At 38.8% G+C, this 27,362-nt stretch overlaps 1 protein-coding gene and 1 pseudogene across 8 annotated transcripts in view; both read left to right on the top strand.

Annotated features, from left to right (window-relative positions):
* The window catches only part of TXNDC16 (thioredoxin domain containing 16), a 107,229-nt gene that overhangs the window by 21,261 nt on the left and 58,606 nt on the right, over positions 1–27,362 (top strand). For all 8 annotated transcript variants that reach the window (XM_059182101.1, XM_059182097.1, XM_059182096.1 and 5 more), the window contains one exon: positions 24,011–24,132. In XM_059182101.1, the coding sequence (XP_059038084.1) occupies positions 24,011–24,132 (122 nt within the window). The remainder of the gene's footprint in view (positions 1–24,010; positions 24,133–27,362) is intronic.
* On the top strand, positions 19,359–20,901 carry LOC131835425 (leucine-rich repeat transmembrane neuronal protein 1-like; annotated as a pseudogene).

Genomic DNA, 27,362 nt, shown 5'->3' with positions numbered 1-27,362 from the left:
CAGTTTTTTTTTTTAAATAAAATTTTTAAAAGATTTTTATTTTTTTGAGAGAGAGCAGGGGGAGAGGCAGAGGGAGAAGCAGATGCCCTGCTGAGCAGGGAGCCCGATATAGGGCTTGATCCCAGGACCCTGGGATCATGACCTGAGCCAAAGGCAGACACTTAGCTGACTGAGCAAACCCGGATGCCCTATGGAGGGGTGCATTTTTTACTGCAGTATGAAATGTGAAACAGGAGAGGAGAGCAGAAAAGTAGGTATGGGGTTCAGATGAAAGGATCTTTGTTTACCATGTGAAGAAGTTAAGGCTTTGGAGTAGCCACTGAAGAGTGAGGAGTTTAGCTCCAAGCCAGAATCCTTGTGTGACCTATGAGTCATGACCATAGGCAATTACGGTCTTTGTCTGGCAGCTCTCATAGGGGAAACGTGCCCTGCCCGCACCAGCCTGGCTGTGTGCCCAGTGCATTATTTTCTAAAAAAATTGAGATCTAGGACTCAGGCACCTAGGCCAGACATGCTCATATGTAACCTGTATTTCTAGCCCAGGTGTCCCTATACAGAGGCCTCCTTATCAGGGACCTTGACTGAGGCACCTCCTAGGCACATTTGCTAAGACCTTCTTATCAGAGGTCTTTGGTTGAGGCACTTTCCTCCACTTGACTCAGTATCTTTCCGTGTCTGGCTCTTCCCCCTTCCTTTCCCCTTGGACCACAAGTCTATAGTCAAGAGCCTTTTGTTTGGGGCCCCTTGGAATGAGGTGCCCCCATGCATGTGACTGCATCCACCTGACCCTTGCCTAATGCTGGCCCATGGTGGTTGTGGCAAGGAATGGAGCCCTGTGGAACTGCGCCTCTCTATTGGCCTCTGGCTTGCCCTCCTGTTACAGTGAGGGAATAAAGACTTGATTGTTACTTAAGTTTGGCTCACTATCTTGACCACCTCAATGTTTGATTGCTCACTAGAGGGTTGTAGGCAGTAAGTGATGTAATCAGATTAGTACCTTCGAGCTCTTTCTGGTGGACGTGAGACAGATTTGTGAAGTCCAAGCACACATAGAAAGCATTGTGTGTCTATTATACAACCTAGGGAGGTAAAATAGAGATAGCAAAGAGGGGATTTTCTTTTTAATGCTTAGGGGGTGAAGTTAACTGGATTTGCTAAGGGCTAATTTGGTAATAATCAGCAAGACTACAAACTCGAAGCTAATCCCTAATCTCTTCTTTTCTGTCTTTCCAATCTTACTCTACCCCAAATCCTCTCTGATTAACATCTGAAGTAGGCAAGGAAGAAGAACAGATTGACAGGGGAAGATATTTTAATAAGGGGAATGCCCATCAGACCTGAGTCTCCAGTAGGGACCTGTGGGAATTTGAACCACTGAGGAGTAGAGATGTAGGTGTAGTCAACATACAGGTTATTCAGGGAGCATTTGACACAACACCAACACTCATGGGAAGAAGAAACTGAGGCGGGAGGGGGGAATGTAAATGTAGAATTGCAAAGAGGCAATGTCCTCATTTTAATTTAAAATGTAAGAAAAATGATGTGTGGAATATAGTATTTTACAAAAATTCTCTGTAGTGATATTTAGAATGTTGAAGAACTGTGCTAGATAATGTGCCATGTCATAGCCGCACCTTCCAAATAACCGTGAGGAAAAAAATACCTTTCAATTTGACATTCTGCTTTAAGGTGCTAAAACCATCAGTTTGAAATATCCAGTGCCTGGCAAGCAGTTTCTCTCCTTAATGCCCATCACCCATTTAGCCCATCTCTGGCCCACCTCCCTCCATCAATCTTGTTTGTTCTCTATAGTTAAAGCTCTGTTCTATGGTTGCCTCTTCCCCATCCCACCCCCATGTTCATTTGATTCTTAAATTCTACATCTGCATGAGAACATATGGCATTTGTCTTGATGATACACTCTGGGTCCATCCACATTGTTGCATATAGCGAGATTTCATTCTTTTTTTTTTTTTTTTTTTAAAGATTTTATTTATTTATTTGAGAGAGAGACAGTGGGAGAGAACATGAGCGAGGAGAAGGTCAGAGAGAGAAGCAGACTCCCCGTGGAGCTGGGAGCCCGATGCGGGACTCGATCCCGGGACTCCGGGACCATGACCTGAGCTGAAGGCAGTCGTCCAACCAACTGAGCCACCCAGGCGTCCCGAGATTTCATTCTTTTTGATGGCTGAGTGATATTCCATTATGTATATACATATATACACACACATACACGTACCACATCATCTTTACTCATCAGTTGATGGACATTTGTGTTCTTTCCATAGTTTGCTTGTTCTTAGTAATGCTGCCATAAACATTGGGGTGCATGTATCCCTTCAATTCAGTATTTTGTATCCTTTGGGTAAATATCTAGTAGTGCGAGAACTACACTGAATTCTAGGGTAGTTCTATTTTTAACTTTGTGAGGAACCTCCATACTCTTTTCCCGAGTGGCCACACCACTTGTTTCCTTTGTTGTTAATTTTAGGCATTCTGAGGTGGTATTTGATTGTAGTTTTGATTTGTATTTCCCTGATGATGAATGATGTTGAATGATCTGGATGTCTTCTTTAGAAAAATGTCTATTGATGTCTTCCACCCATTTCTTAACTAGGTTATTTGTTTTTTGGGTATTGAGTTTGTTCTTTATAGATTTTAGATATTAATTCTTTATCTGATATGTCATTTGCATATATCTTCTCCCATTCCAAAGGCTACCTTTTTGTTTTATTGATTGTTTCCATTGTTGTGTAGAAACTTTTTATCTTGATGAAGTCCCAGTAGTTCATTTTTGCTTTTCTTTCCCTTACCTCCAGAGATGTATGTAGTAGGGAGTTGCTATGGTTGATGTCAAAGAGATAGTGCCTTTGTTCTCTAGGATTTTGATGCTTTCTTATCTCACATTTAGGTCTTTTGTCCACTTTGAATTTATTTTTGTGTATTGTGTAAGAAAGTGGTCTAGTTTCATTCTTCTGCATGTTCCTATCCAGTTTTCCCAATACCATTTGTTGAAGAGACTGTCCTTTTTCCGTTGGATATTCTTTCCTGCTTTGTTGAAAATTAGCCTCCCTTACCCATTCGTTTAAAAAAAAATTTTTTTTTTTTAGATTTTTAGATTATTGGAAAATGTATTGTATGGTCTCCATCTTTTTGTAGTATTTGAGGCCTGATTTGTGACCTAGTATGTGATCTATTCTGGAGAAGGTCCCATGTGCACTTGAAAAGAATGTGTATTCTGCTGCTCTGAGCTGAAGTGTTGTGAATATATCTGTTATTTTAAGTCCATGTGGTCCAGTGTATCATTCAAAGCCATATTTCTTTGTTGATTTTCTGCTTGGATCGTCTGTCCATTGATGTAAGTGGGGGTGTTAAAGTCCCCTACTATTATTATTTTATTACTAATGCATTCCTGTATGTTTGTTATTTAATTATATTATATATTTGGGTGCTCCCAAGTTGGGGGCATAAATATTTACCATTGTTAGATCTTCTTGTTGGATAGACCCCTTTATTATGATGTAGTGCCCTTTTTCCTCTCTTGTTATAGTCTCTTTAAAATCTAGATTCTCTGATATTAGAATGGCTACTCTGACTTTGTTTTGACATCCATTTGCATGGTAAATATTTCAACATACCTTCACTTTCAATCTACAGGTGTCTTTAGGTCTAAAATGAGTCTCTTATAGGCAGCATATATTGAAGGTTTTTTTTTTTTTTTAATCCATTCTGACACCCTGTGTCCTTTGGAGCTTTTAGTCCATTTATATTCAGAGTGATTTTTGATAGATATGAACTTAGTGCCATTTTATTACTTGTTTTGTTGTTGTTTCTGGAGATTTTCTTTGTTCCTTTCTAGTCTTTGTCACTTTTGATCTTTCTTTCCCATTTAGAGAGTATCCTTTAATATTTCTTGAAGGCTAGACAAACTCCTTTTGTTTGTCTAGGAAGCTCTTTATCTCTCCTGTTCTGAATGACAGCCTTGCACGATAGAGGATATGAAGAGCATAAGAGCTGTATATTTTTCCCATTTAGCATGTTGAATATATCATGCCACTTTCTTCTTGCCTGCTGAGTTTCTGTGGAGAGATCTTTTGCTAACCTTATTCGCCTTCCCTTATTTGTTAGGGACTTCTTTTGTTTTGCTTCACTTAGTATTTTTTCCTTATCTCTAGATTTTGCAGATTTTACTATGATCTCTCTTGGTGTTGGCCTGATTTTGTTGATTTTGATGGGAGTTCTCTGTGCCTCCTGGATTTGGATAGCTGTTTCCTTTCCCAGACTGGAAAAGTTGTTAGCTGTAATTTCTTCAAATAAACCTTCTGCCCTCTTTTCCCAATTCTTCTGGGACTCCTATGATACAAATGTTATTATGCTTTATAGAATCACTGAGTTCCCTAGGTCTACATTGATGATCCAGTATTTTTATTTCCCTCTTCAGCTTCATTATTTTCTATAATTTTGTCTTCTGTATCACTTATTTGTTCCTCTGCTTCTTCCATCCTTGTAGTCATTACATCCAGTCAGTTTTGCATCTTGGTTATTGCAGTTTTCATTTCAGCCTGACTACATTTTAGGTTTTTTATCTCTTGGATAAGGGTCTCCCTGCTGTCTTCTGTGCCTTTCTCAAGCCCAGCTAGTATCCTTATGATTGTTGCTTTACATTCTGGATCAGGAATATTACTTATATTTGTTTTCATTAGATCCTTGGCAGTGTGATCTTTTCTTATTCTTTCTTTTGGGATGTATTCCTCTGTCTTGGCATTTTGTATAGGTCTCTGTTTTCTTCTTTGTGTTAGGAAAGCCTGTTATGGGGGCACCTGGGTGGCACAGTTGGTTGAGTGTCTGCCTTTGGCTCCGGTCATGATCCCAGGGTCCTGGGATTGAACCCTACATTGGGCTTCCTGCTCAGCAAGGAGCCTGCTTCTCCCTCTTGCTCAGCGGAGATCCTGCTTTTCCCTCTCTCTCTGCTGCTCCCTCTGCTTGTGTTCTCTCTGTGTCAGATAAATATATAAGGTATCAAAAAAAAAAAAAAAAAAAGGAAAGAGAAGAAAGCCTGTTATCTTTCCTGCTCTTGAGAGTAATGGTTTTATGAAGTAGAGGTCCTGTACTGTCCAGGGCCTGGTGCTTCAGGAAGTGTGTCAGAGTGTGTACTCTGATGCTGTGTGTTTTGGCCTCTCTTTCCTTCAGGTCAGTCCTCTTCAGAGTTTCTCCTTGCCTGCAGTGGCGAGTGTTTGAATCTTGGCCAGAGTGTGGCACGTTTTAACTAGTGTATTCCTGTCTTTTTTTTTTTTTAAAGATTTTATTTATTTATTTGATGGATAGAGATCACAAATAGGCAGAGAGGTGGGCAGAGAGAGAGGAGGAAGGAGAGAGGAAGCTAAGCAGAGAACCCGATGTGGGTCTCGATTCCAGGACCCTGGGATCATGACCTGAGCCGAAGGCAGAGGCTTAAACCCACTGAGCCACCTAGGAACCCATTTTTTAAAAAAGATTTTATTTATTTATTTGACAGAGAGAGAGGTCAAAAGTAGGCAGAGAGGCAGGCAGAGACAGAGAGCAGGCTCCTCACTGAGCAGAGAGCCCGATGTGGGCCTTGATCCTGGAACACTGAGATCACGACCTGAGCCAAACGCAGAGGCTTAACCCACTGAACCACCCAGGCACCCTCCCCTCTGTTAAAAGAGACCTGATGCTATTTCCACTAGAGCTGAAGCTTTATAGAGCTTTATGTTTAGTAGATGTGGTATATGGAGGATGAAGGGTTGTGCTGGTCTTCTTGGAGAGGGTCCCACCACGCTGGTTCTTAGGCACGCTTGTCCAAGAAAGCAGCAGCAGCAACAGAACACAGGGGGCAAGGCTTGGTGTAAGCTGTTTAGCCTACCACTGTTGGCATTGTGCTGCTTATTGAAATTAGTTTATGCTAGGTGGAGGGGGAGGGAAATGGGGCCAGCCCTCTCTCTTGCCCCTAGAGAGGGGAGTATATGCCTGCCACTGTCCAGGAAGTCCTCCTGGAAGGGCAAAGAATCTCCCCTCGTGTGTCCTACGCATCCCTCAGATACCTGCCTTTACCCTGTCTTTGTCCAGCAGTGCTGCCCTCCTGATAGCACAGTGCACCTTGGGGTCTATCCCAGGCAGACTGGTTGTGTTTTAAAACTCCAAACTTTAAGGACCTGGCATGGTGGGGTCCTACAGTATCCTATAGGGCAAGGTCTCACTGTGCTGAGAGTGATACAGGTTTGTCCCAGAAGAGTAGTCACACCAAAGTGCAGAGGTTTGGAGTTTGTTTGTAAACCGCAACAAAGAGCTGGTGTTCAGGTTAGCAGCCCTCAGCAGGTGTCTTTGCATCTATGCTGAGAGGTGGAGAGGGAAACAGTGCATGCTGGCTCTTTAGTCCATCTCTCCCAGATGCGCTTCAAGAATGGGGAACTGCCTCTCCTAGTGAGTTCCAAAGAATCCTACGATCAACATCTGCCTCCAGGCTATCTGCCTTCTTTCTCCACAGGAGAACTGTAGCCCCTGCCAGGATCCACACCAATCTTGCTGTGGACAGCTAAAACTCTAGTCTTTGAGCCCCACAATATTGAAAATCAGCTCCTCTCATTCTCCCTGTCAGTTGCTCTGGGGAAGTGTTTTCCATATGCAGTCCCCTGTGCATTCCTCTTTCCCTCTCTCCTTCCCTCCTCTGTGACCAGGGTTCCCTGCCCTCTGCAGCACCCATGATCTATTTCTCCCCCAAACCACATCTCTGCACCTCCTACCTTCCATGATATGTCTTCTTCTCTCCCTCTAGATGTGCAGTTTGTTCTGTCAGTCTTCAGATCAATTTTGTCCTAAACAAACAGCTTGATTAAAGAGAAGAGTTAGTAAATCAAACCTAGGTTCTGCAACTTGTGAATTTCTGCCGATGGTACTGGGAATTCTCTCTCTCTGGGATGTGATTATGAGTGTACAAGACACCACTACTAGTCTCTTACCCTTCCAATTTAGAGGATGAACTAGATATTTTTAAAAAGACTTTAATTTTTAGAGAGAGAGCATGAGCATAAACGGGGATTAGGGGCAGAGGGGGAAGGAGAGAGACCAGCAGACTCTGTGCTGAATGCAGAGCCTGATGTGTGGCTTGACCTCAAGACCCTGAGATCATGACCTGAACCAAAATCAAGAGTTGGATGCTCAGCTGACTGACTGTGCCATCCAGGTGCCCCTAGATTTGGTTTTTCTTTTGTTTTGTTTTAGAGCAGTATTAGATTTAGAGAAAATTGAGCACATAGTGCAGAGAATTCTGTATAACTCCTTTCTCTTCTGTGTTCAGTTTCCCTTATTGTTAACATTTTGCATTAGTGTGGTACATTTGTTACAACTGATGAACCAATATCAATATATTATTAACAAAAGTCCATAGTTTACAGTAAGATTCAGGCTTTCTGTTGTACAGGTCTGTGAGTTTTGACAAATGTATAATGATACATATTCACCATTATAATATCAAACAGAATAGTTTCACTAGCCTGAAAAAAATCCCATGCTTCACCTATTTATCCCTCCTTTCCACTCCCCAACCACTAATCTTCTTACTGTCTCTATAGTTTTGCCTTTTCTAGAGTGTCATATAGTTGGAATCATAGAACTGTAGATTTTCAGATTGACTTATTTTACTTAGCAATATTTATTTAAGTTTCTTCCATGTCTTTTCATGGTTTGATGGCTCATTTTTAAAAAACTTTTAATTCTAGTATACCTAACATACAGTACTATATTAGTTTCAAGTGCACAAATTAGTGATTCAGCAACTTTCATACATCACCTGGTGCTTATCATGACAAGTGCACCTCTTAATCCCCATCACCTATTTTACCCATCCACCCCATCCACCTCCCCTCTAGTAACCATCAGTTTGTTCTCTATAGTAAGAGTCTGTGTCTTGGTTTGTTTCTCTCTCTCTCTCTCTCTTTTTTTTTTTTTGCCTTTGCTCTTTTTTTTGTTTCTTAAGTTCCATGTGTGAGTGAAGTCATATGGTATTTATCTTTCTCTGACTTATTTCACTTAGCATTATACTCTCTAGCTCTATCCAAGTTGTTGCAAATGGAAAGATTTCATTCTTCTTCATGGCTGAACAATATTCCATTATATATATAAACACACAGATACACGTACATATATGTGTGTACATATACACACATGTGTATGTATACATATATACACATATGTGTATACATGTACATATATGTGTATGTATATACATATGTACACACACACACACACCACATCATTATCCATTCATCTGTTGATGGACATTAGGCTGCTGCCATAATTTGGCTATTATAATTAATGCTGCAATAAACATGAGGGTGCATGTATCCTTTTGAACTAGTGTTTTGGTATCCTTTGGATAAACACCTAGTAGTGCAGTTGCTGGATCATAGGGCAGCTCTATTTTTAACTTTTTGAGTTAAAAACACTGTTGCATACTGTTGCAGAGTGGCTATATCAGTTTGCATTCCTACCAAAAGTACATGAGGATTCCTTTTTCTCCACATACTGTTGCAGAGTGGCTATACCAGTTTGCATTCCTACCAAAATTACATGAGGATTCTTTTTTCTCCACATACTCACCAACACTTGTTTCTTGTGTTTATTTATTTATTTTGAGAGAGAGAGAGAGAGTGGGGGAGGGACAGAGAGGGAGGGAAAGAGAATCTTAAGCAAGCTCCATGCCCAGTATGGAACCCAACACCAGGCTTGATCATATGACCCTGAGATCTTGACCTAAGCCACAATTAGGAGTCTGGACACAACCAATTGAGGTACCCAGGCACCCATGTTCCTTGTGGTTTTGATTTTAGCCATTCCAACAGGTGTGAGGTAATATCTCACTGTAGTTTTAATTTGCATTTCCCTAATGATAAGTGATGTTGAACATTTTTTCATGTGTCTGTTGGCCATCTAGATGTCTTCTTTGGGGAAATGTCTGTTTATTTCTTCTGGTTGGCTCATTTCTTTTATCACTGAATAATATCCCATTGTGTGGCTATACCAGTGTTTGTTTATACATTCACCTATTGAAGACATCTTGGTTGAGTCCAAGTTTTGACAATTATGAATAAAGCTTCTATAAATGTTCATGTGTAGGTGGGCTGTACTATTTTGTATTCACACCCACAATGAATGAATGAGTTCCTGTTGCTCCACATCCTTGTCAGCATTTGGTATTGTCAATTTTTTTAAAAAAAGATTTTATTTATTTATTTGACAGAGATCACAAGTAGGCAGAGAGGCAGGCAAAGAAAGAGAGGGGAAGCAGGCTCCTCACTGAGCAGAGAGCCTGATGCGGGGCTCGATCCTAGGACCCTGGGATCATGACCTGAGCTGAAGGCAGAGGCTTTAACCCACTGAGCCACCCAGGTACCCCAGTATTGTCAATTTTTAAAAAATTTTTTAACCATTCCAGTTGTGATATCTCATTGTTTTAATTTGCAGTTTCCTAATTACATATGATGTTGTGCATCTTTTAATATCCTTATTTTCCATCTGTGTATTTTCTTTGGTGGAATATCTATTTGAATCTTTTGTCCATGTTTACTTTTATTTTTTTAAAGATTTATTTATGGTCCTTTGGTCCTTTGCTCTGGTCCATCACAGTAGACAAGGGGAAGGAAGGAGAACTGAATGGGAAGAAAGAGAGAGAAACAAACCATGAGAGACTCCAGACTCTGGGAAGCAAACTGAAAGTTACAGAAAGGAGGGGGTGAGGGGAATGGGGTAGCTGGGTAATGGGTATTAAGAAGGGCACAAGTGGTGATGAGCCATGGATGTTATACATGACTAATGAATCATTGAACACTACATCAAAAACTACCAAAAAAAAAAAAAAAAGATTGATTTATTTTAGAGGGGTGGGGGGCCCAGAGGGAGAGAAAGAGAATCTCAAGGAGACTCCCTGCTGAGCGTGGAGCCCTACAATGGGCTCAGATTCATGACTCTGAGATCATGACCTGAGCCAAAATCAAGAGTTGGATGTTTAACAGACTGAGCCACCCATATTTTTTTTTGCCCCATCTTTTGCCCGTATTTTAATTAGATTGTTTTCTTATTGTTGAAGTTTTGTGTTTTTGACAACCAAAAGTCTTTTTAAATTTTATTATTTATTTTACTGAAGTATAATTGACACACAATAGCCTATTAGTTTTTGGTGTACATGATAGTAATTTGATATTTTTATACGTTGGCAAATTATTCTAACACTTGCCATCTGTCACCATTAAAGTTATTATAATACCATTGACTGCTGTCACCATGTTGTGCTTTCATCTCCATGACTTATTTATTTTTTATTTTCTTTGCTGCAGCACTTTATTTTCCTCACACAATGATGCTTTGCTGGGGCCTAATGTTTTCACAGAACAATAGAAACCAAAATTTACTGCCTGTCTTAAACAATTGAGAAAATCCTTCCATAAGTTAAAAGGATGAATACATTTACAGTTGTAAATGCAAACTGTTTTCCAGCTTATGGCAATTAACAATCCATAGTGTTCTGCCAGGAAAACATTGGGTAAGAAAGGAAAGTGGGTCCTTAGGTTCAGACATTTCCAAGCCTGTCAGACCAGCAAGATAGAAATGACAGCTGGTTCAGTATTCTTGCCAGCCTCTAGAGAAATCCTCGAATAGGCAGCTCTTACACATTAATAACCTGCACAGATCAAGAACCTTATGGTCTGGCAGATTCTTATCAAACCGATGGATTTCTCTTTATATGACTTTATTTTATAACTGAGAGTTTGTACCTTTTAATCCCCTTCACCTATTTTGCCCTCAGCCCCTCCCACCTTGAATCTGTTTTGTTCTTTTTTTTTTTTTTTTTTTAGATTTCACATGTAAGTGAAATCATATAGTATTTGTCTTTCTCTGTTTGACTTACTTGACTTAGCAGAATACACTTTGGGGTCCATCTGTGTTATCTCAAATGGTAAGATTTCATTCTGTTTTATGGCTGAGTAATACTACAATATGTGTATATGTATGTGTCACATTTTAAAAAATCCATTCATCCATGGATAGTTAGATTGCTTCTATATTTTGGCTATTGTAAATAACGGTACAATGAATATAGGAATGCATATATTTTTACAGATTGGTATTTTTGTTTCCTTCAGATAAATACCCACAAGTGGAATTGTTGGATCATATGGCAGTTCTATTTGTAATTTTTTAGGAAAGTTCCATGTTGTTATCCATAGTGGCTCTACCAATTTACATTTCCAACAGCACTGTACAAAGGATCCTTTTTCTTTATAGCCTAAGAGCACTTTTTTTTTTTTTTTTTGGGTCTTTTTGATAATAGCCAATCTGACAGGTGTAAGGTGATATTGTAGTTGTGATTTGCATTTCTGTGATGATTATTATTGATTAGTGATGTTGAGCATCTTTTCATGCACCTGTTGGCCATCTGTATGTCTTTTTTGGAAAAATGTCTATTCAAGTCCTCTGCTCATTTTTTAATTAGATTATTTGGGAATTTTAAAGTTGTATAGGTTCTTTATATATTTTGGATATTAACTCCTTATAGGATGTACGATTTGCTGATATCTTCTTCCATTCAGTAGGCTGTCTTTTCCTTTTACTGATGATTTTCGTCACTGTGTAAAAGCTTTTTAGTTTGATGTAATCCCATTTGTTTGTTTGTTCTGAAAGCCTGTGTTGCTCTTTGCCTGGTCCAAAAAATTATTGCTAAGATAGATATCAAAGAGCTTACTGCCTAGGCTTTCTTCTAGGAGTTTTATGATTCCAGGTCTTACATTCAAGTCTTTAGTCCATTTTGGATGTATTTTGGTACATGGTATAAGATAGTGGTTCAGTTTTATTCTTTTGCATGTAGCTAACCAGTTTTCCCAACACTATTTAGGAGTTCTTTTGTATATTTTGAATGCAAATTCTTTATTACACATGTTGCAAATATTCTCTTCCGGGCTTGGCTTTGTTTCATTCTCTTAACGTGTCTTTCACAAAGCAGGAGTTTTTAATAATAATAAGTCCAGCTTAACATTTTTCATGGATGTACTTTCAGTGTTATATCCAAAAATTCATTGCCAAATCCAAGGTCATCAAGATTTTCTATGTTATCTTTTATAAGATTTATGGAAGACGTTTGTATGTTTTATATTTAGATCTTTGATTCATTTGAGTTATTCCTGTGAAAGTGTAAAGCCAGTGTCTAATTTCATTTGTTTGCATGTGGATGTCCAGTTGTTTTAGCTATCCTTTCTTCATTAAATCACTTTCTGCTCCTTTGTCAAAGATGAGATTCTATTTGTATTTATTCTCTTAATGTTTTAATGGTTTCAATTTTAAACATAATCTTTGATGTTTGGAGTTTAACTAGTATAGAAATGGATTTAGCTCTATACTAGCCAGGTAGCTACACAGTTGTGTCAATACAACTCAATACAACTGAGATTAGTGAATCTCTTTATTATTCAAGATGTTACCTTTTATAATTAAATGCTCATGTATATATATATTTGGGTCTATCTTTGGGCCATTTCATATATATATATATACTGGTACCATTGCTATATATATATACACGCACACACATACACACACACTGGTACCATTGCTTTAATTATTGAGGCTTTATAATATGAAGGTCTTATATATTTCATATGAGCAGGCCTTTATATTTCTGTTTTCAGAATTGCTTGTTTTGTTTACATATGACATTAAAATTAGTTCATCCAGTTTCTTCCCCTCCCTGACTAAATCCTACTGGCATTAGATTTATAAATTATTTTAGGGATGATTGGTATCTTTATAATGAATCTTCCCATTCTGGAACCTGACGTCTTTCCATTTGTTCATCTTTTCTTTTGTGACCTCCAGTAGAGTTTTAGTGTTTTCATGACTTATGACTGGACACTTCAATATATTGCTAGGTATTTTATCTCTTTAGTTTCTATTGTAAATGGTTTATTTTCTTTCATTGTCTAATAGCATACACATATTGATATTTTATGTGTGTATATATATGTATAATATATGTGTATGGGAAACAAGTATAATGTATAATTATAGTTATATGCATTAAGTTTATGTCCTTTGACCTTATTGAATTTTTATTATTTTAAAGAAGACTGGAAAAACAAACTTAGATTACAGTAATATGTTTATTGTAGAATGCATGAGAAATATAGAAAGCCATAAAAAACCCTTGTAAAATTCATAATAATCCCATTACCCAGAGCGAAACAGTTATTTACTTATTTATTTATTTATTTTAGTTTATATCCTTGAGTTTCTTCCTTAAGACGCTGTTATATTTATTTATTTATTTATTTTTAAAGATTTTATTTATTTATTTGACAGAGAGATATCACAGGTAGGCAGAGAGACAGGCAGAGAGAAGAGGGTAAGCAGGCTCCACGCTGAGCAGAGAGCCTGATGCAGGGCTTGATCCCAGGACCCTGAGATCATGACCTGAGCTGAAGGCAGAGGCTTAACGCACTGAGCCACCCAGAGGCCCCAAAACACTGTTATTTGATTTTAAATATATACATAAGAACTTTGTCTTTTTTCTAAGACACCACTACCTGATACTAAATAAATATATGAACTATGTGTGTGTATATATGTAAGTATATTATATAGTAGGTATATAATTATATATAAATAATTCTTTTAAGTTTAAATTAAGCATTTTATTAGGCAATAAACTGATGAGCCAAAACTCATTGGCATTTATTCAGACATGTTAATTTCAATTAACTTGTCAGTTATTTGACTCAAGTCTTCTTCTTAGCCTTATTATAATCAAGAAGAAGAAATATTTGTATGTAATATTTAGATTGTTTTTATATTTCTCAAAATGCTTGTATATGTACTCAAAACTTGTATTTGAGAATATTTGTATTGCTTTATTTGACTTTTAAAAACATGTAAACCTATGCTAATTTTTTTTTTCTTCAAAGCATTTGAACTTGTTCCTTATGTAGAATGTTTTCATTGAGAATTCTTTGACAACAGAAAAGATCAAGGTTTTAGCTAACTTTTTTTCTCTGAACATAGGAAAGTTGTGTTTAGGAAAAAGATTAAGTTAGTAAAAATAGAAGAATAGGAAAACACATTAAGTTAGGGTAAGCATTACACAAAATATTTAAAGAATTATCTATTTTTGGACCATTATGGCCAGTTAAGTAGTGTTTTTTTTTTTAAGATTTTTTAAATTTTTATTTATTTGAGAGAGAGACAGTGAGAGAGAACATGAGTGAGGAGAAGGTCAGATGGAGAAGCAGACTCCTCATGGAGCTGGGAGCCCGATGCGGGACTTGATCCCAGAACTCCAGGATCATGACCCGAGCCGAAGGCAGTCGTCTAACCAACTGAGCCACCCAGGCGCCCCTTAAGTAGTGTTTTTGGTAAGATATTTAAAATACTCCTAAAACATCACTGAGTAAAAATATACTGACTTACTGTCTATTAAAATTTTCCTACATTGGGGTGCCTGGGTGGCTCTGTCAGTTAAACCTCTGACTATTGATTTTGGCTTAGGTCATGATCTCAGGGTCCAGTTGGTGTTGGGCTCTGTGCTGGGTGTGGAGCCTACTTAAGATTCTCCCTCTTCCTCCTCCTCTCCCCTACTTGTGCACATGTATGTGTGAGCACACATGCGTGTTCCTGTGTGTTTGCTGGCTTGCTCTCAAAAAAATTTTTTTTTCTTGCACTGATATTTCAGGATATGTTAAGTAAACTAAACCAAGTGAGTGTTGAGAGTATAGCTCAGCACCATGTATGTAAGACAGCAGGTTTTAAGTCTAAATCTCAGAAGGGTCTCTGGTATTACTCTACTTGTATATATAATTGCAGAAACACCAGGACTCTGAATCAGAAGTTAAACCACACGGCAGTGACAGCAATCACGGTAGCATGGTAATACTAGGTCCCCCTTAGCCAGGTCTTCACAGAGCAGCAATGTGAGAGCCATATGCTTACACCTAGACTTACAGTGAGGTTTGGAGAAGGAGAACTCAGAAATTATGAATCTCTGAGCTTCTTTTTTTACTCGATTTTATTTATATATTTGAACAAGAGAGGGAACTCAAGCAGGGGGAGACGGTAAGGGAGAAGCAAAAGCAGGCTCCCCACTGAGCAAGGAGCTTGATGCAGGGCTGAATCCCAGGACCCTGGGATCATGACCTGAGCTGAAGGCAGACACTTAACTGACTGAATCACCCAGGGGCCCATGAATCTCTGAACTTCTATAAGAGTTGACACATTTAATCTTTCTTTCTAGATAGTGGTAGAGTGCTCAGCTTATTTTTTTTTTTTCTCTGAAAGTAAACAGATCCTCTCTGGGGCAGGAGAAGATCTCTGCCCCTAAATTTAACTCTTCGGCTCCAGGGGGGATAGGAAAGGTTTTATTGCTTTTTGAAAGGGAGCTGATGGCTTCAGAGAAAGGAGGCAAGCTTAGAAGGTACAGAGGAGACAGTCTCCAATGTTAATGTCATGCTAGGTTTCATCTGTGGGAGACTTGGACTGTGTGGGAACACTGAGAAATCCAGGGAGGACTGTCTTGTAACAGAGGCATATATAAATACATGTTTATGGTTTATATGTATATGGGACACATATTCAAGATTCACAGGAAACTGATAAATGTTGGTTTACAGGAATGAAGTAGGGAAACTGGGATTGGGGGAGGGCATTATAGATAGATACAACTCCTCAACTCAGAAGTACCTTGTGTTTTGAACCATATGGAAATTTTGACCAATTTGCAAAATAAATAACATTTAAGTTAAAAATGAAAATTGGGATTTATAGTCTAAAACTTCTTAGTCCTGCTTTCTAAAATATACATAGTCAAAACTGATGGAATTGAGTGGTTTGATAACTATATAAAGAAAATTTTACTCCCAGCTTCTGGATGTAAAAGGGTAATATTTAGAAAAAGAAGGTTGAGATAGCAGCTAACCTTTATTTGCTGATTGAGAATATCATATATTTAACCAGTGTGAGGCAGGTTAGGTAGAGGATAGGAGATTGAGGCACTATAATCTCAAATGTGGATTGGAAAATTGTATGATATATGAGGAAGTCAGGATTCACTGAGTATTTGAGTTCCCATTCCTTATTTTCCATAGTATGATCTGAGCAATTTATCTTTTCTGACTACTAGTTTTGCACATCTTTAAATGTTATAGTTGCACCTCATGAGATTGTTATGAAGATCAAAGAAGGTAATGCCTGTGAAAATAAATTGTGAATTTTACCCAGTACTCTATGAGTGGTAGTTGCTTTTTTCTGTGTAAATGCAGGAAGTCTGGGGTGGCCGGGTGGCTCAGTGGGTTAATCCTCTGCCTTTGGCTCAGGTCATGATCTCAGAGTCCTGGGATTGAGCCCTGCATTGGGCTCTGTGCTCAGCAGGGAGCCTACTCCACGCCCCCCACACCTCCCCGCTCTCTGCCTGCCTACTTGTGATCTCTCTCTAAAATAAATAAATAAAATCTTTTAAAAAATGCAATTATTTTTTCTTAATTTGCAATTAAGAAAAAAAAAAGGAACCCAAATTCAGATGTCTGCCTGTGGTTCTGTTCCACACACAGTGCCAACAGAAGTGAATTCATGTGAATTCATGCTGTGATAGGTGCTGTGATACTTGCCATGAGGTAGCAGTTGCAAAGAAAGATCTTTCTTTCTTTCCTCCTTCTTTCTTTCTTCCTTCCTTCCTTCCTTTTTCTTTCTTTCTTTCTTTCTCTCTCTCTTTTTCTTTCTTTCTTTCTTTGACAGAGATCACAAGTAGGCAGAGAAACAGGCAGAGAGAGAGAGAGAGTGGAGGAAGCAGGCTTCCTGCTGTGCAGAGAGCCTGATGCGGGGCTCGATCCCAGGACCCTTGGATCATGACATGAGCTGAAGGCAGAGGCTTTAACCCACTGAGCCACCCAGGCGCTCCAAGAAGGACCATTCTTATAGTCATTTTTGATTCCTAAATACCATGAAATGATTCAGAAAGGAAAGATTATCCAGGACTATAAGAAACAATGAAATCTCATGAACTTTTCATTAAGATGTGGTACTTGGTATTTTTGAGACAGTGTTTTGTCACAAAGCGGTTTCTTTCCCTTTAAATGAACATATTACTTATAATAATATGAACTTAAAGTATTTTCAACTATCACAACTTTTGCTAATACTTTGTTCTTTAACGTATTATTACCAAGCCAGGCTATTGAGTCTTAAGGTGACTTTATTATAGAACCTCTGGAAAAAGCTACTTTTAGAAGTGTCTTCCTCTAAGATCCTAAACTGCACCCGTGTTGGTCCTTTCTTAATAGGATTGGTCTATTGCTTATTCTTTTATCTGTGTCAGGTTTGTTAATGCACAATATTGTTAAGTGGGTTTCTGTTTGATAGTGATATACTTTTTATTGGGAAATTGTAATAAAACATTACTTGCTTGGATTTGAATTCCTCACAGCTCTATGTTAACTGGTGGAAATGATTATTTCCGTATATGTTGCTCTATTATATGACGTCCTTATACCAGTGCATAGCACCTTGCATGACATGTATTAGGTGTTCATAAAATACTACATTGATGGATGAATGAATTTGGAAGCTTCACCGTTTGGTTGTTAAAAATGGGAGAAGCAGAAATCCTTTCATGCTATAAGTCTGCAAGATTGTTTCTGGTGATAAAATTTTATAAGGAGAAAGTGAGTAGGAGAATATACAATATATGACAAAAATAATAAGACCAGTATTTGTGAATTTGTTATTACTTGTACTCTCCATTTATATTTCAGAGGTGGCTTTTGTTTGATATTTTAACTGTATTAGTTTAGAAAATGCTTAAATAAGTATTTTAGGATATTTCATTTTGTACATGGATCTGCCCAGTCACAATGTAATTAATTTAGATAAAAGTAATTTGTTCTCTCTCTGTGTTGTTTTTCCTCCTTCCCTTCCCCCCATTTTTTTCTTTCTTCTTTAAAAAAAATTTTTTTTTTTGTCATAGGGATTTGGTATGGCAAAATAGAAGGTAATATTTCCTTTTTAGTGGGTTTTTTTTTTTCTAGCAATAATGACAGAAACATAATGTAAAAATAGTCTTTTTTTCTGAATAAAAGGCTGAATGGCCTGCTGCTCCAAAAGCAGGTTCAAGTTGACTTCAGTTTCGTTTCTTTTTCTTTTTCTCTTTTTTTTCTTCCTTCCTTCCTTCCTTCCTTCCTTCCTTCCTTCCTTCCTTCCTTCTTTCTTTCCTTCCTTCCTTCTTCTCCCTCTCTCTCCCTATCCTTCTTTCTCTTTTTTTGACACCCATTCAGTTCTGGGCCATATTCTAATGGTTGTGATAGGACAGTCTCAGGAAAAGCATGCCAAGGTAAAGGAAGACCTTTCTGGGACAGGAAGAGCTTCCAGGTCAGAACTGCTTTAAGCTAGTTCACCCCACCAATAAATAAGAAAATGCCAAGACAGACTTTTCCCTTTTACCCATTTCTCTCAGTATTTCTTTACTTTGTGAATTGAGTAAAGGAGCACAAGCTTGTGAATGGATCCTTGAGATCTTTAGATATCCCCATATTCTACAAATTGACATTAAAAATGTTTTAAAGTTAGGAAGCCACTGGGAACAATCACGGAGATCATTAGATTGTGAATGTCATTAGTTTTGGTTATTATTACCTCACAGATAATGACTACTTAATGAGCTTTGGGACTTTAGGCAAGGTAACCTCTCTAAGCCCCATGACCTTATCTATAAAATGGAGTTAATGATAGTACTAATCTCAGATGGTTGCTATGAAAATTAAGCAAGACTGAGTGCATTTCTGAGTGTTTTTAGTGATAACCCTCAAAATCTGGGTCTGACTGGCTTAAGCAGAAAAGGATTTGGAGTGGATATAGGAAATCTCAGGCTCGCTAGAAGGGCTGGAGAAATGGACTCAGAGTTAATACGGTTCTAAATTATAGTCAAAAACATGACCCACAACTAGTCTGGGTGTGACTGATGCAATAGTGCTGAGTGTCACTGATACTGTTGTTAGTCCGAGTTTTAAAGCTGACTATTGCTCTACTGCTTCTTGAAATAATTCTGTTCTATCCCTTATTCTTTACATCATTGGCTCCTGATCCAGAATGTCAGGCAAGTGATTCTGGGTCATATGGCCATGCCTTGCAGCAGGGAGCCTAGAAGAGCAAATTTATGATTATTATTAGCTTTTGTTGGGGGGATTTGGGCTCTGCCCACCGTGAAGACATAGAAAATAGAAATCCCCAAAGCAAAACAGAGTTTAGAGCTGGGCAGTCCCCAAACTGATAAAATTTCCACTACCATAGTATGAATACTTCATACTATGCCTGACATGAGGTAGGTGCCTCCCTTATGTTGGCTTTGTTAATTTATATTTGCCAGTTTTTTTTTTTTTTTTGAGAAACAAAAAAGGGAGATTTGTATTCCCAGATAAGATTTTTGAAGCAAATGGATTAAAGCTGCTAAAGCAGTAAAGATAAATGGGCAGATGTAATTTCCAAGTCTAGAATTACATGGTAGTCCAATTAAGTTCACGAGATGTCCTCTCCCTTTGGATTGAAATATTTCAAGGGTAATTTTGGACAGGTAGCCAAAATGTATAAGCAGCAAACAACCCAGATTGCCACCGAGACTCCCCTGACATTCATTAGTTGCTTCCCTTTTCACCTAGTTTCCCATTTATGAGTGGACAATACTAAACATAGTTTAGAAAGTTCTGGCCTCAGTGTCAGAAGATCTGGGTTTGCATCTCCGCTCTACCGGTGACCACCACTATGATCCGGACAGATTACATAATCCCTCAGGTTGTTTCATGTGTGTATAATACAGAATACTTAGATTGGATACAATTAGCTGGAGTCTGGCATGCAGCTCTTTTGCTGACTTGTTCAAGTTCACCTAGCTGCACATGGAACACAATGACTTGGTCAAGTTGAACTTCACCCACTTTCCACGCCTCATCTTCTGGCACTCCCTCTGCCTGAAGAGGGACAAGGTGGCCATCATGGTTAGCTCGCTGGACTAGGTTTAGAACCTGGAGAAAAGGACCTGTTGGGCAGTAAGATCAAGTACATGGAGCATGTGTTTGAGATCCTGCTGCACCTGCAGACCCTGCAACTGGACTCCAGCTGCCTCACGTACATTGAGCCCTGGATCCTCAACTCTTGGAAATCATTGATGAGCATCATCCTGGCCAGGAACATATGGGACTGTGGATGCATTGTGTGTGGCCTGGCCTCGTGGCTCCACAGCTTCCAGGGGCACTGCGATGACAACTCCCAGTGTGCCAGCCCAGATTACACACAGGGCAAAGACATCCTAGATGCTGTGGACACCTTTCACCTGTGTGAAGATAGGGCCAAGTCCACTGTTGGTCTTCTGCTCTCAACCATCCCAACAACAGTGACCTGGAGCTCCCGGCTAGTCCAGCCACCGTGCTTGCTGATGGCAGGGAGGGGCAGCTCGGTGGCACACACGAGCCAGCTGCTGTGGCTCTCCCCAGCAGTGAGCATGCTGAGAACACGATGAAGATCCACAGGGTGGTCACAGGCACCGTGGCCCTCATCTTCTGCCTCATCTTGGTCCTGGTGCTCTCTTTCTCCTAGAAGTGTTTCCTCCCCAGCCTTGGACAACTCAGACAGTGCTTTGTCATGCAGTGCAGGAAGCAAAACCAGAAACAGACCATGCATCAGATGGCTGCCATGTCTTCCCAGGAATACTACATTGATTACAAACTGAATCACATGGAGAGAGCCCTGGTGGTCATGCCAGGTGTGATTGTCCCAGTGGATCTCAACCTATATGCTATCAAACAGGTCTGGGTGGCTGGGTCGACCTGCCAGCACCAGGGTGGGGTCTCCTTGTCTGTGCTCTGATACGCTCCTTGACTGAAACTGTAGGGGGATATTTCAACAGCAAGGTCTGTCCATATTAAGGAACCTGAGAGTGTAAAAAGGTACCAATCATTGGTTTTTAAATTTTTTTGTAAGTGAAAATGTTTAAAATAACATTTATAGTTTTTGCCAAAAGAATATTTATATAGTACCCTTGAGGGTTTACGTGAAAATATGAAAATATCTAGCAAATAGTACTTCTCAGTAAATATATCTTTATTTTTTTTTTTTTTAAAGATTTTGTTTCTTTATTTGACAGAGAGAGAGATCACAAGTAAGCAGAGAGGCAGGCAGAGAGAGAGGGGGATGCAGGCTCCCCACTGAGCAGAGAGCCTGATGCGGGGCTTGATCCCAGGACTCTGAGATCATGACCTGAGCCGAAGGCAGAGGCTTAACCCCCTGAGCCACCCAGGCGCCCCTAAATATATCTTTTAAAAACGAAACAAGAAGTATACCTGGGTGGCTCAGTCGGTTAAGCCACCTGATCATGATCAGGTCATGATCCTGGAGTCCCAGGATCGAGCCCTGCATCAGGCTCCTTGCTCTTTGAAATAATTCTTATTCTTTACATCACTGGCTCCTGATCCAGAATGTCAGGCAAGTGATTCTGGGTCATATGGCCATGCCTTGCAGCAGGGAGCCTAGAAGAGCAAATTTATGATATTATTAGCTTTTGTGGGGATTTGGGCTCTGCCCACTGTGAAGACATAGAAAGCAGAAATCCCCCAAGTAAAAGAGAGTTTAGAGCTAGTCAGTCTCCAAACTGATAAAATTGCCACTACTATGGAATGCTTCATACTATGCCTGACATGACGTAGGTATCCCCATAGGCACCTACTTCTCCTTCTGCCCCTCCCCTTGCATGCTGGCCCTGTCGCTTGCTCTCTTTTTTTTTTTTTGCCTCTGACAAATAATTAAATAAAATCTTAAAAAAAAAAAAGCCCTGGGAATTAAAGAAATTTAAGTTTTACATTTTTTTTTTTTTTTAAATGAAGAGATCTAGGATGTATAGGTAAATACGTAAGCCACTGTAATTTAGGGCACCTATTTCAGAGTATCCATGAAGTCATTATAGTTTTATAATAATATTAAGACATTATTTGCCTTTTTCACTTTCATTCTATTATGAATTCAGTTTCTGAAAGCTATATGGTGTGTTGTGTGATGTCACAACAGATTGAAGAAGCAGATATGAGAATACAGCTGACTTTTATTTAGCCCAAATATTAGAGATTTGCAAAAATATAAAATGATGCACAATTTTTTTTGTTTTAAAAAATTGTTATTTTTAATAGATTATTACTATGCAATGGTGTTTATTATTATTTTTAAAAGAATTAACAAATATTTTTAAATTGCTGTCTTAATTTCTATTTTGTTAACTACATATAGATGTAACCTACATAAACCAAAGCTCTTTGAGGAACTCAGTGATTTTTTAAAGGTACAAAAGGATCCAGAGGCTGGAAACTTTGAAAACTGGTATATTCTCAGACAGTGCCATGCTTTCCATAAGAGGAGACTCTGGTGGACTAATTTATTGGAGACAGTTTGCTTATTTAAGTATATGGACTTGGAACAGTTTTTAAAAATCCTTAAAGTTTAGCCTAACACACACACACACACACACACACACACACGTGTATGTGGGGGATTAAGTGGAATGAGTCGTTAGGGATAAATAATTTATATAGAAGTAGAAAATTTAAGGCGTGCCTGGGTGGCTCAGTCGGTTAAGCGGCTGCCTTCGGCTAAGGTCATGATCCCAGGATCCTGGGATCAAGCCCCATATCTGGCTCCCTGCTCAGTGGGGAACCTGCTTCTCCTTCTCCCTCTGCCCTTCCACTCCACTCATGCTCTGTCTCTCACTTTTCTTCTCTCTCAAATAAATAAATAAAATCTTTTAATTAAAAAAAAAAGTAGAAAATTTAAAAAGAAAATTCTTTTGGATGAAGAAATACGATTACTTAGTCTGATCTATATATTGAAAAGATGATTGGGAAGAATTTGGTCAAGTGGAAAAATTACTGAGTTAGGAATGAAGAGACATCTTTTATGTTCTGTTCCTGGCTCCTCAATTCTGTAAATGCATTTTTGAATGAGTAAGCTCTTCTGTTTTGGATGTGAATTTCTTCAGATGAATGGGAATAAATAATTCCCACCCTGCTTTTTCTTTCATTTATACAACAAATGTTTATTGATTCCTTAGAGTGTACTAGGGTCTATTCTAAGTTATTATTGTTATAGTGATTAAAATATGCAAGGCCCTCATTCAGGAAGGTAACAGTTTAATAAGAGACTCGGGGATAAACAAGCAAATACATATATAAGCAATTATAAATTGTGGTTAAGTACTACAAAGGATCAAATAGTGTGAAATTAAAGAGAAAAATGCTACAGACCTAATTACATAGGACCAACAGGGTAGGTTTCTCTGAGGCAGTGATGTTTAAACTGAGACCAGATATATAAGAAGGAGCAGAGGGAATAGTTTTCAGCAAAGAGAACTGTCTGCATAAAGGCCTTGAGGTGTGCCTAAAGTATGGTAGACATGAGGAATGGTAAACACAATGGAGCTGGAGAAGTAGGTTATGCTCAGCGGGGAACATATAAGAGCCTTATATGCTGTGGGAAAAAGCCTTCAGTTTAGAGTGTAAAGAGTTCAAATATGTTAAGGCTGAGATGTGTAAGGGATTATTGGGCCAGTATAAGATGTTAGTGCATACAACTTACATACATTAAGGTAGTTGTGTTGGAGGAGTACCATTTCTCACAACTATTCCTGGTTGATGTTCTCAGGTATAGATAAATGATTCCAGGGTCCTTGCATTGAGCCCTATGTTGGGCTCCCTACACAGCAGCGAGTCTGCCTCTCCTTTTCCCTCTGTCTCTCTCCCTGCTTGTGCTCGAACATTCTCTTCCTCTCTTTCAAATAAATAAAATCTTTAAAAAAAATGCTTAAGTTCTTACTGCTGATAATTTGTTCAAAAGAGTTAAGTTTCTTTTTTGGTTAGGTTCTTTAACTTACTGAAAACGTGTTAAATAACCACATATCAGGTTCTTCTACCCATTGTATCTCTGTTTATTTCAGTGCTCTTCTTTTTAATGAAGTAAAATATATTTCTACTCTGGAAGACCTTCAGAACATAGAAAGTGCTCTGAAAGGAAAAGCCAGCATTGCATTCTCCTACGTAAGAGCCATTGGAACACCAGGTATTTAACTTTTCTCTTAATCTTTTTTTGTGCCTCTGCACTTGTCTGAATGTGTTGAAGGACTTAAAATAGGATCCTTACCATTAAGTCTTCTTTCTTTAAGCAAGCAGCATAGTAATGTGATTGAACAAAAACGCTGGAGCCAGATTGTCTAGTTAGATGCTCTGCCCCCATGACTTACACTGTGACTTGCACAACATAAATTGAGTTTCCTAATCAGTAAAAAGTAAGGTGGTGAAAATAATTATGCCTACCCCTTAGTGTTATTGTGAGGACCAAATGAATTCAAGTAATTAAGACACTTCCTGACATGTAATGGTGTCCTATAAGTGTTAGTTACTATGTTTATTTCCTTATGGTCCTCCTGGTACCTGGTATAGTATTTTACTATATTCAATAATACTGACTGAATGGCTTTCTGTTTTATTTTAACATTTGCTGTTGATGACTTTTTCCTGACTTAAAGAATATGTAATTTTGACAGCATCACCATGAGCTGTAAAATGCAAAATTATGTAATTTTGTAGTCAAGTTTATAAACATCTTAAGAACAAATTATTATTATGCTTTCAAGACTTTGATTTATTAATGGTTTTAACTTGATCATGTTAATATAAAATGTTAAAGACACTTTACAAATGGAAATGCTGGGGTGCCTGGGTGGCTCAGTGGGTTAAAGCCTCTGCCTTGGGCTCAGGTCATGGTCCCAGGGTCCTGGGATTAAGCCCCGCATTGGGCTCTCTGCTCAGCAGGGAGTTTGCTTCCCTTCCTCTCTCTCTGCCTGCCTCACTGCCTACTTGTGATCTCTGTCAAATAAATAAGTAAAATCTATAAAAAGAAAAGGAAATGCTCCATGAAATAAAATCACAATTTTTATAAACATAAAACTTGATAGCTACATAGCATGCCACTGAGTTTAATATACTTGTAATAATATACTATTATTTTGTCTACTGTTAGCCTGTTTTTGTTTACAGGGCTCTCAGGTTTACTGTCCATAGTTTATAATTGTCATCAATGAGAAAGATGAGCTAGAGAGGGTTTATGTTGCTACAGTGGAACCAGAATTTTCTGATTTGTATTTTAACAGGATCATCCTGACTTCTATGTTTGGAATAGACTGGAAGGAGGAATAGTAGAATAAGGAAGGAAAGTTAGGAGGTTATTGTAGTAAGTCAGGTGAGAGATGTTGGTGGGTGGTTTGGATCAGGGTGTTAGCAGTGGAGGTGGCAGTAAATTTGAACTCTAGCAGTATTTTGGCTGTATGAATTTGCTGATGTATTAGATGTGGAGTGAGAGAGAAATAGCAGAGACCAGGTGGCTCTGAGGTTTTAGCTTGAGTTACTCAAAAGGTGAAATTGCTAATAAGTGAAGTAGGGAAGATTGAAAATAGATATTTTTGGACATCCTACTTGTGAAATACCATCTAGACATCCAAAGAGAGATATCAGCAAGGTAGTTGGATGCTACTAGTCCACGTTTGATGGTGGAGATACAGACTAGCACTATAAATTTGGGAGATAAAACCGTGAGACCAGAAGAGATCACAAAGTGAATGATGCTAGATGAGAAAGAGAAGAAGATTGAACTGTTAAGATCCGTTAACATTTACAGGTCACTGAAGTGAGAGGTAAACAATAAAGAGACAGAAGGAATGGACTCTGTGGTAGGAATGTCCTGTAAGCAAATTGAAGATAGGGTTTTAAGGAAGAGATAGGAACAGTTGTGTCAAATGATGCTGAAAAATTAATTAAGATAAGAACTGCCAATTAACCTAATTATGCTTAGCACTGTGGGATTTGTTGGTGACCTTGGCAAGCGCAGTTTCTATAAAGTGGTAGGGTAAATGCCTAATGGGGTACAAGAGAATAGGTAGAGAGCAACTGGAGGCTGTGAATATGGAGACTCATTAGAGAAATTTTGCTGTTAAGGGAAGGAGGAAAATGGGGCAGTGGCTGCAAGAGGATGTGGGTGAAGTGAAGAATTTCTTAAGCATATTTGTATGTTGACAAGAAAGATCCAGTAGAAATCAGAAACTACAGATTGGAGGACAAAACAGGGAGAATTACTGGAATAACATCTTCGAGTCAACAAGAGGGGACAAAAATCTAATGAACGAGGGGAAGTGTGGTTCTTTGGTGGAAGCACAGAAAATTCATCTATGGTGAAAGGAGGGAAGACATAGACTATGGGCATCAATTTTGTTAAGCGGGTGGATAAACATGCTTCAGGAAGTTCTTTTGTTTTTGCTTTTACAACTAGCTATGTTTTTCTCAGTGAAATAAAAATGATGATTTCGTCAGGTAGTTTGAGGAGAGAAGACATGAAATAGTTGTTTTAGAAGGCCTGAAAATAAAGAATGGTTGGGGCCTCTGGGATGGCTCAGTCCAATTAAGTGTCTGACTCTTGGTTTCAGTTCAGGGCATGATCTCAGGGTCCTGAGATCAAGCTCCGTGTGGGGGCTCTGCACTCAGTGGGGAATCTGCTTAAGATTCTTCTCTCCCTCCCCCCACTTCCTGCTGCCTGTGCTCTCTCTCTCTCAAATAAATAAATCTTTAAAAAAAAAAATGTTTGCCAGACAGCAATAATAGTTGGTATCAGTAATTTAAAGTGAGCCCATGAGGCACCCGGATGGTCCAGTAGGTTAAGTGTTGGACTCTTGATTTCGGCTCAGGTCATGATCTCAGGGTTGTGGGACCATGCCTTGCATAACCAAGGAGTCTGCTTAAGATCTTCTCCCTCTGCCCCTTTTCCTGCTCACGTGCTCTCTCTCTCAAATAAATAAATAAACAATAAAGTAAGATCATTAGTGTGGTGATGCTAACAGGTTTTTGTTTTTGTTTTTCCCTCCATCCATGTTTATTTTTATGGGTGTAAGTACAGAATAAGCAGTGTATCTGATTTAATCTGGATTATATTTTAGCCAGACAGGTAGGTGAGTGATTATGAAGACTGACCATGGAATGTAAGCTGGGAAGCTTAAGAGGGAAAAAAAAAAAAACCCCTGAAGGAGTGGAAGATGGTGAAAATGATAGGAATGTAGTTCCTAGAGGATTATGTGCTAGACAGAGTGACCTGAAGATGGAAAGGGGGTGTGTGTTTATGAAAGGAAGGGGTTGAGGGTATGCTAGATATTGAGATTTTGGAGGGCTTTGAGATTGATAATTACAAGTCCTGGTGTGGGACGATAGCAGCGAGTGGCTAAGGTAGACTTGAAGAGAGATCACTGG

This window comes from Mustela lutreola, chromosome 7, assembly GCF_030435805.1.
Source record: "Mustela lutreola isolate mMusLut2 chromosome 7, mMusLut2.pri, whole genome shotgun sequence".
NCBI classification, from domain to species: Eukaryota; Metazoa; Chordata; class Mammalia; order Carnivora; family Mustelidae; genus Mustela; species Mustela lutreola.
The sequence above is the reverse complement of the archived record's forward strand: the minus strand, read 5'-3'. Positions and strand labels throughout refer to the sequence as shown.